The following is a 12,857-nucleotide window of genomic DNA, read 5'->3' as shown; positions in this document are numbered from 1 at the left end:
ATTACTGTTCGCTTTATAGGCTTGTCTCTTGTTTGTGATCCCTGGGAGTGGTTTCAGTTCCAGGTTTGAAGGCTGTCTAAGGGCCATAGTCTTGGGGGTTCCACCAGTCTCTATCAGACCAGTGAGTCTGGTCTTTTTTATGAATTTGAATATTATTCTGCCTTTTTCTCCCGCTCTGTCCAGGACCTTCTGTTGTGATCCTGATTAGAGCAATTGGTAGTGGTAGCCAGGCACCATCTAGTTCTTTCTGGTCTCAGGCTAGTGGAAGCTGTGGTACCTATGTTCCCTTAGTCCTTCGGGCTAATTGCTTCCTTGAGATTCTGATTCTCTTTGCTCTTCTTTGCTCCGGATGGGAAGAGACCAATAGTTGTATCTTAGGTGGCCACTCTCAAGCTTTTAAGACCCCAGTTGCTACTTACTAAAGTAGGATGTCCAACATTGTCTTTATGGACTATGTTAGTCAGTGGACTTAGATGTCCTTCTGGGCTATGGTCCTAAACTCTCAAGCCAAATCACTCAGTTCCTTGAGGTGTTTGGTTATGGCTAAGAAGTTTTTATAACTGTGCCCCTGTGTGCTCTACTATATATATGAATGTATTTACAGCACATGCAAATGGGTAGGTAGAAATATCCTTTTCCAAACCTATATATGCTTATGGATGCACTCCCATATGCCATCCCACACCTGTTCAGCTTACATATCTACCTGTGTATCCACTCATAAGTTATTGTTTATTACTGTTATTGAGGATTATGTTTGTGATAGTATTTGCCATTGTTGCCTTTTACCCTTGCATACCTCCCAGCATTTTCCTTTGCCTTAATCATGTTTTGCTGACTTCCCCCATATTGTATTTTGTCTTTCCCTTCACTCAACACCTGTCTACTCTCTAGTTAGTGATTTCTCCCTCTTCTCCCTCCCATCCCTGGTAGCCATCAAAGAATGTTTCTTTCTGGGTGTAAACCTTTTCTTGACATTTTAGAATTCTCGTCTTATTTGTCAATATTTATCTTTTTGTGATTGACTTATTTTGCTCAGCATAATGTCCTCCAGGTTTATCCATGTTGTGAGATATTTCTCAGATTCATCGTTATTCTTTAAATTTGCATAGTATTCCATTGCATGTATGCGCTACAGTTTATCCATTCATCTGTTCATGGGCCCTTAGGTTGTTTCTATCTTTTTGCTATTGTGAATAATGCTGCAGGAAACATGGGTGTGCATATATCTATAAGTGTCACAGCTCTTATTTCCTCTAATATATATACCTTGTAGAGGGATTGCTGGATCATATGGTATTTCTGGAAACCCTGGTGACGTAGTGGTTAAGTGCTATAGCTGTTAACCAAAGGGTTGGCAGTTTGAATCCACCAGGTGCTCCTTGGAAACTCTATGGGGCAGTTCTGCTCTGTCCTATAGGGTCGCTATGAGTCGGAATCCACTCGACGGCACTGGGTTTGGTTTTTTGTTTTATGGTATTTCTAACTTTTTGAGGAAGTGTCATACCATTTTCCACAGTGGTTGTGCCGTTTTACATTCCCACCAGCACCGTATGAGAGTTCTAGTCTCCCCACACTGTAGCCAGTATTTTTTGTTTCCTGTTTATTATTATTGCCAGTGTGAGGTAATATCACATGGTTGTTTTGATTTCCATCTCTATAGCGAATGATTATGAGTATCTCATGTATTTCTTGTCCGCCGGAATGTGTCTTTTGGTGAAGACATTTTGGTGAAGTGTCTGTTGTGTTCTTTGCCAATTTTTTAATTGGATTGTTTGCTTTTTGTTGTTGAGCTTTTGAAGTTTTCTGTAAATTTTAGAGATTAGTTACTTGTCAGATATGTTACTGCTAAATTTTTTTCTGAGTCTGTAGTTTCTCTTTTTACTCTTTTGAAAAAGTCTTTTGATATGCATATGTATGTAATTTTTAGGAGATCCTAGTTATCTAGTTTATCTTCTGCTCTTTGTGCATTTTAGTTATGTTTGATAGTCTATTTATGCTATAAATTAGGACCTCTGGGTTTCCCCTTATTTTTCTTCCGTGATCTTTATAGTTTTGTGTTTAGGTCTTTGATCCATCTTGAGTTCTTTTTTGTATGTGGTGTGAGGTATGGATCCTGTTTCATTTATCTGCAAATGGATATCAAGTCTTGCTAGCACCATTTGTTAAAGAGACTATCTCTTTCCAACTTAATGGATTTCTGCCCTTTGTCGAAGATCAGCTGTCCACAGGTGGATGAATTTACTTCTGGGCTCTCTGTTCTGTTCCATCAGTCTATGTATCTATCGTTGTACCAGTACCAGGCTGTTGAGACTACCATGGCTACATAGAAGGTTCTGAGATTGGGAAGTGTTAGGCCTCCTACTTTGTTCTTTTTCTTCAGTAGTGCTTTGCTTATCTGGGACCTCTTTCCTTTCCGTATAAATTTGGAGATTATTTTTCCACCTCATTGAAGAATGTTGATGGAATCTGTATCAGGATTGCATTATATTTATAGATCACTTTGGGTGGTATTGACATTTTCGCAATGTTAAGTCTTCCTATCCATGAGCATAGTATGTTTTTCCATTTACCTAAGTCACTTTTGGTTTTTTGCTGTAATGTTTTCTAGTTTTCTTTGTATAAGTCTTTTATATCCTTGGTGTCATGGATTGAATTATGTCCCCCCAAAATAGTGTATCAATTTGGTTGGGCCACGATTCCCAGTATTTTGTGTTTGTCTACAATTTGTCATCTGATACGATTTTCTTGTGTGTTGTAAATCCTATCACTATGATGTTAATGAGATGGTTTAGCGCAGTTATATTGATGAGATCTATTAGATTAGATTGTGTCTTAAGTCAGTCTCTTTTGAGATATAAAAGAGAAGCAAGCAGGGAGACAGGGGGACCTCATACCACCAAGAAAGCAGCACCGGGAGGAGAATGTGTCCTGTGGACCTGGAGTTCCGTGTGGAGAAGCCCATAGACCAAGGGAAGATTGATGACAAGGACATTCCTCCAGGACTGACAGAGAGAAAGCCTTCTCCTGGAGCTGGTACCCTGAATTTGGACTTGTAGCCTATTAGACTGTGAGAGAATAAATTTCTCTTTGTTAAAGCCATCCACTTGTGGTATTTCTGTTATAGCAGCACTAGATAACTAAGACAGTCTGCTTTGTCTTGATACCATCTTGACTTCCTCTCCATATATAAATTCTGTAACTACACCTTTTTTTCTACCTTTTTATTTAGGAGTCGTCGTTTACAGACTGACATCTCTGGTTCTGTTGTCAATCTTGTAGCTTTATTTTTGAAAATTCTTTATCTGGGTTGGTACGTGGGTGATGTTGACATGTGTCTTAATCTCTGGTTGTTGTCTGACGTCACTGGTTCTCTGTCTGAAGGACTCCCTTTAGTATTTCTTGTCAGGTAGGTCTGATTTTTACAAACTCCCTTAATTTCTGTTTATCTGGAAATCTCCTAATTTTGTATTGTATTTGAGAGACTCTTGCTGCATATATATTCTTGGATGGCAATTTTTTTCTTTCAGAGTTTTATATATGTTATCACATTGCCTTCTTGCCTGCGTGGTTTCTGTGAAGAAATCAGAGCTTAATTTTATTGGCTTCTCCTTCTAGATAATATTTTGTTTTTCCTGAGGTGTTCTCAACATTCTTTCTTTGTCTTTGGTTTTGGAAAGTTTGATTATGGTATGTCTTGGTGATTTTCTTTTGGGGTCCATTCTGTATGGGCTTTGATGGGCTTCTTGAATGAGTATCTTCTTGTCTTTCACGTATTAGGGAAGTTCTGCCATCAAATCTTGGAAAATTTTCTCTGTGGGTTTTTTTTGCCTCTTCCTGTGCTGGAATTCCGATCACATGTAAATTTTTCCTCTTGATAATATCCTACATCACTCTTATGCTTTCTTCATTCTTTTTTGATTGTCCCTCAAACAGATTGGTGTCAAAGGATTTGTCCTCTATTTTGCTGATTCTGTCTTTCATTGATTCAGTTCTACTCCTGGGTCCTTCCAGTGTGTTAATATGTTTTTGAAATTTTAGTGTTAATCTTTTGGATTTCTTGTTGCCGTTTTTGTATGGTTTCTAATTATCTAGTTTGTCATTTTGTTCTTGTGCCTTCCTGAATTCTTCTAGAGTTTTGTCTGTTTTCCCGTTATTCTCCTTGATTTCTTTGAGGATCCTATATATAAGTCTTTTGAATTCCTTATAGGGTAGTTCAATTACCATTTCTTCCTCAGAAAGGTTTTCTGGCTCTTAATTTGGTCATTTGCTTTAGCCGTCTTGTTCTGTTTCTTTATGTGATTTGATATTGTCTGTTGTCTTTGTGGTATTAAGGTGTTATTTATTTAGTAATTGTATTTTTGTTTGCTTCCTTCTGATTTTTTATTTTGTTTTGTTTTCTAATATCTGGGCTTGGAGCCTTATGCGGTTCACTGGTCTGAGGTCTGGCGGCACTGGAGTGCTCACCACCTGTCTCTGGGTGAGCGGGCAGCAGCTGATTGGGTGATTGCAGGTCTCTGTTTGTTGGTGATGCTGGGTGGCTGTAGGCAGTCTGGGTGGGCTTTGGCTGCCATCTGTTGTCTGTCCACTGGCTTGGGAGTGGGCAGTTACACTCGTTGAGTGTGTGGTATGTGACAGGTGAGTGGGGATGTAGTCACTGTTGATTGCCAGGTGGGACGGGGAGGAGGGCAGGGAGAGGGAGGGAAGGGTTGGGTGGTAGATGGATGAGCTTGTGGGAATGCGATCGCCACCACTGACTGGGTAGGGGGGCAGGGGAATGGGCAAGGGATGGGCATGTGGGCAAGCACATGGTTACCACCACTTGCCAGATGGTGGCAGGTGGGTCACAGGCATTTGAGTGTGTGGATACGTGGGCACTGCTTCTTAGCTGGTTGGGAGTGGTCAGCGCCACTCTGGAATGCCCTGCTGTCGGTGGGCAAGAGGGGTAGGGGAGCACTCACAGCTGCTCCAGAATGGCATGCTGTCACCCAGCGGGGTCAGCAGGTGGGGGGTGGCATTTGGGGCTGCAAAAATAGGGGGGTCGTACCACTAATCACCATGAGGATGGGTGGAGAGCGGTGTGCTCTTCTATTCAGCTGCACTCCTCCTGTTGGCTGCAGCCTGCAATCAGGACCTTATTTCATTCCGGGTATGTCTGCACAATTACTCTGTGTCTTGTTTAGAATTCTATGAAATTGCCTTCTGTGCTCTTCATTCGGGATTGTTGCTGTCTTTGTCTAAAGATAACCACACTGTACTGGGCCAGTTGTCACGGCCTTCCACTCTGTCTCTTCTTGTTCACTGTTTTCATTTAGTTTCTTCTTCCATTCAGTGTTTGACCTAGTTCTTTATCCTTTCATTTGATGCTCAGAGTTCCAGGATGGTCATGTGTATCTGTTTCACTTGGTTTCTTGGATCTCTGCCATAGGGGGTTGGCATGGTGTTTCTGACTAAGCCACCTCATTGGCCAAAACTCCTCTATTTGTTTAGTTCTTGCTTGTGCACATTGATAGTTTTGTGCCCTCAAAAATAAGTTTCACTAGTTACGAAATCATTGACTTTCATCTTCTCTTTTTGAGGACCTTAAATACTACTAGAGAATGAGCTTCAGACAATCAAAATGATTAAAGAGACATCAACATAACACTAAAGTTATAGTTTCTTGTAAAAGTGAAACTAACTGATAGCTAAAAGGGAGTGACTATGTAACGGATGTGTCTCAGTTAATCATACAGTGTAACTCTAAGAGAAATGTCAGAGAAAATGAAAAAATATCCAAAAGATTTTTAAAACTTTCTCTAATTACAGTGGTGATGAAATTATTAATAATGTTATTCTGAGACTGTTGTGCATGTAATGTGGGATAAAGGAGATTATGGGTGCCAGAATTCTTTCATCCCTTGTATCTCTGAGAGCCTAGATTTTTGATCTGGAAGAAAGCAGATAGGTGTAATATGGTAGAGATCAGGTAAAATCCCTGTAGGGCTGAATTTGAATTATGTGAACTTAATTATATGAACTTATAAGTTATTTTGGAAACCCTGGTGGCATAGTGGTTCAGAAATATGGCTTCTAACCAAAATGTGGGCAGTTCGAATCCATCAAGTGCTCCTTGGAAACCTTATGGGGCAGTTCTACTCTGTTCGGTAAGGTCGCTATGAGTCGGAATCGACTCAGTGGCAATGGGTTTGGTTTTTTGGTTTTTATGAGTTATTTTATCTTTGAGAAAGTGATGTGTGTGTATGTACATATGTGTGTATGTAAGTTTTATGTATGTATGTATGTGTTTCCTAACTTTGTCCATTGAACAGGCCTAGAAACAATGACCAACTCAGTAGCAACGAGCATCCAAAGTACTCACTGATTTGGGGCTAGAAATACCATTTCTCACTTAAAAGAAACAAGGACTTCTTGGAGAAATACCTAAATCCAGATCTGAATGTCTTATCATACCAGATAGCAAGGAAGTGCTCAAAGACTGCTAGTGCCTTGACAAGGGACTCAGGGGGCAATGGGCTGAAGATGGGACAATTTGAGTTTCAAAAAGGATAATAATTACCACTGATCAAAACCTATGAAAAAAATTAAAGCCATAGGTTCATAGTGATATTTAAAAAAAATTATTTGGTGACCGTTAGAGGGTGATAGGAAACCAGTTATTTTGGAAATGAGTAAATGATTTTTTTCCTTTCCTATATGAACTCAGTCACCAAATAATGGATGCAAAGAAATGTCTCCTCATAAAATTATCCCAGCTAATAAATCAAAACAACCCCATCTCTCTCTCTCCGGTTACCCCTCAGCCTTCTAGTAAAATTCAGTCTTGCAGCCATTAGGTGGGTCAGCACCAAATAGGCACCTGCCTTGGGTGGGGATGTCTAGCAGTGGCACAGTGAGGGTATCAAAGTCCAGCAGGGTAAGGAGGGCATTTATTCATATAGGGGAGTGGCCTGATGGAGACTCAGAGCCCAAGCAGGGTGAGGGCAGCTTCCATGTCGGGTGGCGCACTGTGGACTCATGGGAGGAGTCAGAGCAGGGCGAGGAAGACATCTCTATGTAAGATCAGCCTGACAGAATCTGTCAGAGCCCACGTGAAGGGGAGCCTGGCAAAGGGTGTTGAAACCTAAGGTGGGTGGGAGAACCAAAAATGGGGAACTGGAGCTGGGAGATGACAGTGCACACACAGCAACAAAGATGGATGATTGGTTACATATAAGCAGATTGGTCAATTAAGTAAATATACTGAGGATGATAGAAGGCAGGTTGTTCACTGCTGGAGAAGAGAGTTACAAATATAGTAAGGGAGAATAGAAAAGCCCTGTGGTGATGAGTTGGAATTGGAGACATCAGTGTTAACTCATGTTTTTCAGTGTGTATAGATAAATGTGTATAGATAGATATACAAATAAAAAGTAGATGTAAATGTGTAGTTATGTTTATAATATTATAAATATTTTGTATTTATTTATTCAGTAATACTGCACACATTCCCTAGCTCCGTCCCCTGAGAGCAGTGATACCCTAATAGCATTGAGCACACCCAGCACGCACATCTATGAATAGGGTTGGGTTAGTTCCCTAAAAGGGAAAGATGGGTTCTGTTTCCAAAAGAAGGGACACTGGCAGGCAGAAACAAAAGTGTCCATTGTAGGAGGCAATATATGTACGCTGATTTTTTTTGTCTTATATAGGGAATGTCAAAAGGTAATACTTGATTTAAGTTTATATGTCTAGAAATATAGGCATAAGCATACCTATATAAAAGTAAATAGAGGGAACTAATAGTAGTCCTAAATTTAAACCACGTACCTTGCAAATAGAGGCGATGATGGGAAAAAAAGTTAACGTATTTATGTCTTTCTGAAGTGAAGTCTGTCCACACTAAACAGTAGTTATTTCCTAAACCTGACCCAGCCTCCTTTCTTACACTTTTACAAATATTCCCATTGATCCTAGGGGACTCCCCAAACTTTGCTGTGATATAAGTTAGGGTCCCTTTAAAAGGTACTTTTACATTTTACGTTTACCAGTGACAGATATGAGCTTAGCGTTGTTGGAATTTGTTCGAGTATTGAAAAGAAAGTATCTGATGTTAAAACATTCTCATAGCAACAATGATGAGGATGGCTCAGGACTGGGCAGTGTTTCATTCTGTTGTACAAAGAGTCGCTATGAGTCAGAACTGACTCAATGGCACCTAACAACAAACAACATTCTCCACAAAGCCGTTTACCTGATAGACTTCTCATATTCTAGGATAGGAGTTATGAAACCTTCACTTTTTCTTTTCCTACTGGAAAAATTATCTGCTAGAAGTAACCCAAATAACCATTTCTTTGTTAAACACTGTACTCTCTAAGCAGCTCCTGTTCTTGCATGGTAGGGAATATAGCTTTCAGGGCATGTCTTCTGCCGACATTCTGTAATTATAGTATGAATCAAAGTCTGATGCTTTTTTTCTTGAGAGGGGCTATGTTATTTGTGGTACTTCTGTGGAGGCAGGGAATGGGACAGAGGTTTAGCTCATGTTACCACAGCATCCCCTTGATTTGGCATTCTTCCTTGAAGGGTGGGTTCATATGAATCCCAGATTTGATTTACCTCAGGATGAAATACAAGCCTCTTGCATGCTGTGAGTTAAAATGGTCCTGTGCCTCCCTAAGTACCCCTGGTTTCAGTGGAATGTCAGCATTCTTGGTAAGAACACTGCTAGATTCGTATGCATCCATTGCTATGGCTAAGATATTTAGTTACATAACGTGCAGGCTTTATTCAGCCAAAAGCTGAAGTGGCTACTTATCTGTCACACAATGAAGTTCGCTGCCAATATTCTTCCACATGATAAGGTCAGTAACTTTAATCGGATGGGACTCCAGCCCATATTCGATTAGAAGGGAAAAGAAGGATGTTGCTATTATTCTATTTTTGTATTTTTTAATTTTCCTTTTGTTAGATTGAGACTTTCTGTCAATGAAGAGTAAATAGTTGACCATTTATTAAATGTCTATTTTAATGCACGGTGTTAGATACATTACACTGATTATTTCTAATCTCTACAAGTTCTGAAAGGAAAAAAAAAAATTATCCACACTCATATGATGAAAAAACTAAGATTCAGGGAAGTTAAAAAACCTTCCCAGTACTTACACATATGGTGTGTTTTGGAGCGTGGATTCACGTGTAGGTACTTCTGATTTTAGGGCTTGTACTTACTCTTCTGACTTATCAAAGTAAATGTCGTGGGTAGCTTAGGTTTAAACTGGAGTTTAGTAGTGTCTTTCGAGCTGCATTGTTGTTGTAGTCTTTGAGAAATTCTTTAATTTTACATAAATAAAATTTTCAATTAAGTTGTGTTCTAGAAAATTATTCACTTATGAGTAAAATTTCTTTATCTGAATTGATTAGTATGATATGGAGACAAAAGCACGAGATCTGAAGATCAAAGGCCTGGGTCTTGAGTCCCAGTAATACTTTTTACCAACCATGTGACTTTGGGAAAGTCACCAGTTTCCCAGAGCCTTAGTTTCTTCATCTTTCAAATAGGAATAGTACTAATTGACAGTGTTGAGAGGATAAATAAAATAATGTACATGAAAGTACTTTGTAATCTGTGAGGTTATAGATACTAATATTAATATAAAAAAGAAATTTCTTTAGTAGACTATCCATTTATTAAATATATGATGAGTGCTGTTATGTATAGTTGCAAGCTAGGTGCTTGGAATAAGGTGGTGAACAAGGTAGACAAGCACTCTTTCTCATACTGTGCGGCTGCGTTGTCCAGTATGGTAGTCACCAGCCACGTGTGGCTATTTAAATTATCAAAATTAAATACAATTTAAAATTCAGTCCCTCAGTCACCCTATATTTCAAGTGCCGGAAGCCACATGTGGCCAGCAGCTACCATGTTGAACAGTGAAGATACAGAGCATTTCCATCATTGCAGAAATTTCTCTTAAAAAGCTCTGTGTGGGAGAAGCAGACAAGTAATTACATAAGTATTTAATTCACTTATCGTGAGTGCTTTGAAGGAATAAGCAAATCAGGGAAAAAGTTTAAGTTAGGAGCTGAAGGATAAGTAGGCATTTTCTAGGTAATGTAGGGGTAGAGAAAGCATTTCAGAAGGAAGGAGTAGCATATGCAAAGACACTGAAGCCAGAAGCAGAGAGGGGTTGAGGTCCAGAAAGGGAATGACATACTGAGCCCGTGTGGAGGGATTAGCTGTACATAGGGGGAATGAGCCTTTCTCCATTGTGGCAGGAGAAACAGGAGGGGAGGGGTCAATATGCAGATGGGCTTGTAGATTTCTTGGTGAAAAGGGAGAGTTTTCTTGTTCCATTTTTCTCTCTGAAACGCAGGACCTTCTGAGAGCAAAAGGGCAGAGTGGGATTTTGATGACAGTGGGGAAGGTGTGAAACAAGCCTTTATGGAGAGTGCACAGAGAAGAGAGATTTAGTAAGATTGTGAATCTGTAGTCATACCAATCTTTTGCATGGTATAATTTTTTTTTCTAGATACAGACATGGAAAAGGCTGATGGTTGTTCATTAATCCAGCTAAATAAATAAATGCATGCAAGGTACTGGTAATGGTGCCTGGCCCATAGTAAGGACTAAACAAACATGAGTGATTATTAACCACTGCTGGGATTTGGCTAGTAAGAAAAGCAAATAGAACAACAGTGGAGGAATTAGACCATTTGCAAGAATGGAAATAAAACACCAGGGGGATGATGTATAGGGAAAAGGTGGGGAAACCCACTGACTGGAGAGCTTGGTGAGTATCTGTGGATTATGTGTCAGTGGGGCACTCAAGCAAGTGAGTAGAAAGTATAGGAAGATTGTTCAGAAAGTGCGGTGTATGAAACAGAAGTAGGAGTTACAAAGAACTATTTATTACACGTTTCCCTCACTAAAGAATCCTACTATCTAGGTAGTATGTGGTATTTCCCTGTGAAAAACAAACCTGTTGTAATTGCTTAATTGACTAAGTAAATGACATCAGCAGTGACAGGTAATCCCCAAACTGCCTGTAAATTGGAACATGGGGCATTTGACATTCTAAGCGTTTACAATGCGTATAGTATACAAGCCTTTCTTGAAGATTTAAATAAATGTAGAAATCTGTTCAGGTTATTATTCTGTTTCTCTGCCGTCATCCTCTCACTTCTGCACTCCTTCTATCCCCAGTCCTGTTCTGGTTTAAGCGTCTCACAGAAATCGATGGCAGCAGTTGTCCCAGCTAATCCTATGAATGGGTAAATTCTGCCCTCTGATTCTGTTTTGAGCCATGAGGTATGGGTTGGTGGTTTTGAATATAAATACCAGCCTTAAGAATTACCTGGTTTTCCCTCCTTTCAGGTATGCTGTGAAGCAGTTTCAAATTCAATACTGAAAGTAATTTGTGTTTTGAATGTTTAGGCAAATGAAGTATCATAGTCTAATTCATTAATGTCATTCTTCCCTTTAATTTTGTATTGAAGACTTCAGCGATTAGCCAAAGATCTTCTAAAACAACTACAAGTACAAGACAGTGGCTCATGGGCAAACAATAAGGTTTCTGCCTTGGATCGGACCCTAGGCGAGATCGCTAGAATACTGGAAAAGGAGGTATGTGATTAGCCTCTGGCCTTTGAACCTTAAATCTTTGTGGTCCTTTCCCACTGTGACAGGACATAGGGTGGTATTGCATTCTCTCCACATACACATTTTGTCTGTGTTCCCAAAAGTCAGTCAGCAGTTGATGGATGTTTTTTACTTTTGTTTTTAATGAAATTGTTTTCAGTTTTAACTGAAGCCCTCAGTAGAAAAAATATGTTCTTTAAGTCATAGTTTTCTCGGTACCCCACACAAACAAAATGAAATTATATAATCAAGAATAATAGTAATAAAATATATTGTACAATTTTATGACAGAAAACATAGAACTTTGAATTCTTTTCAAGCTCATAAGATACAACTCAGAGGAGCCCACAAAACATCAATTTCTTTCCTGTTTCCAAATAGAAGATTTGACAGTTTTCATTAATGTCCTAGAGACATTAAATGTCTCAATGACAGTTTAAAAATCTTTAATGATTTCAAAAGTATTTATTATTCACTATAGAAAAATTTTAAACATAAAGAGGAGAAATAAACATTCTGTAACATCTACCGTTAACGTTTTATTGTTTTTTTTTTTCTAATGCTTTTATTGTATATTTTTTATATTATTTTATCTGGCTAATTTTATCATAAATATTTTTTATGAGTTTAAAAATTCTTTGTGAATGAATAAACATACCACAATTTACATAATTTATAACATTTAGGTGGTTTTTAATTTCTTACTGTTTTAAATGATAGTCATTTCTGTTCTTAGGTGCAGTTTTGTTTATTTGTTTGGTTTTTGTTTTCTGGGCTTTAAATTTACTGTGTAAGATTTGATACACTATATCTTTACACAAATAACGTGTGCCTTCTACGTTTGTTTGCTAACTTCCCCCTGCGAGGTACTTTCATAAGTGCCCCTATGCCATTTTTTTTTTACATGGTACTGTAAAAAATTACAATGATGCACTTACAAAAATACCTCATGGAGGAGCATGCAGTTGGCAAACAGACAGACACAGAAGGTGCATGTTATCTGAGTAAATACAGTATACAAAAGGATACAGTGATAAAAAATGCATAAGACCAGCAAACTCACTGAACAGTGAACTCATAGTGAACAGCTGTGAACTCACTACCCACCTTAAGAACTAGACCATTACCAGTGTGATCCTTCCTTAGCCCATCCCCTACCTCTGCTCCCTCAGAGGTCAATACTGTACAGAATTAAAGGTGTATCATTTTCTTGTTTTTAAATAATAGCTCTATT

General features: G+C 38.9%; 1 protein-coding gene across 14 annotated transcripts in view; it reads left to right on the top strand.

Annotated features, from left to right (window-relative positions):
- SCAPER (S-phase cyclin A associated protein in the ER) overlaps positions 1-12,857 on the top strand; it is a 492,396-nt gene that overhangs the window by 228,476 nt on the left and 251,063 nt on the right. For all 14 annotated transcript variants that reach the window (XM_023552952.2, XM_023552948.2, XM_023552950.2 and 11 more), the window contains one exon: positions 11,482-11,608. In XM_023552952.2, coding sequence (XP_023408720.1) covers positions 11,482-11,608 — 127 coding nt within the window. The remainder of the gene's footprint in view (positions 1-11,481; positions 11,609-12,857) is intronic.

This window comes from Loxodonta africana, chromosome 13 (assembly GCF_030014295.1).
Source record: "Loxodonta africana isolate mLoxAfr1 chromosome 13, mLoxAfr1.hap2, whole genome shotgun sequence".
NCBI classification, from domain to species: domain Eukaryota; kingdom Metazoa; phylum Chordata; class Mammalia; order Proboscidea; family Elephantidae; genus Loxodonta; species Loxodonta africana.
This window is presented reverse-complemented; position numbering and strand designations above follow the sequence as displayed.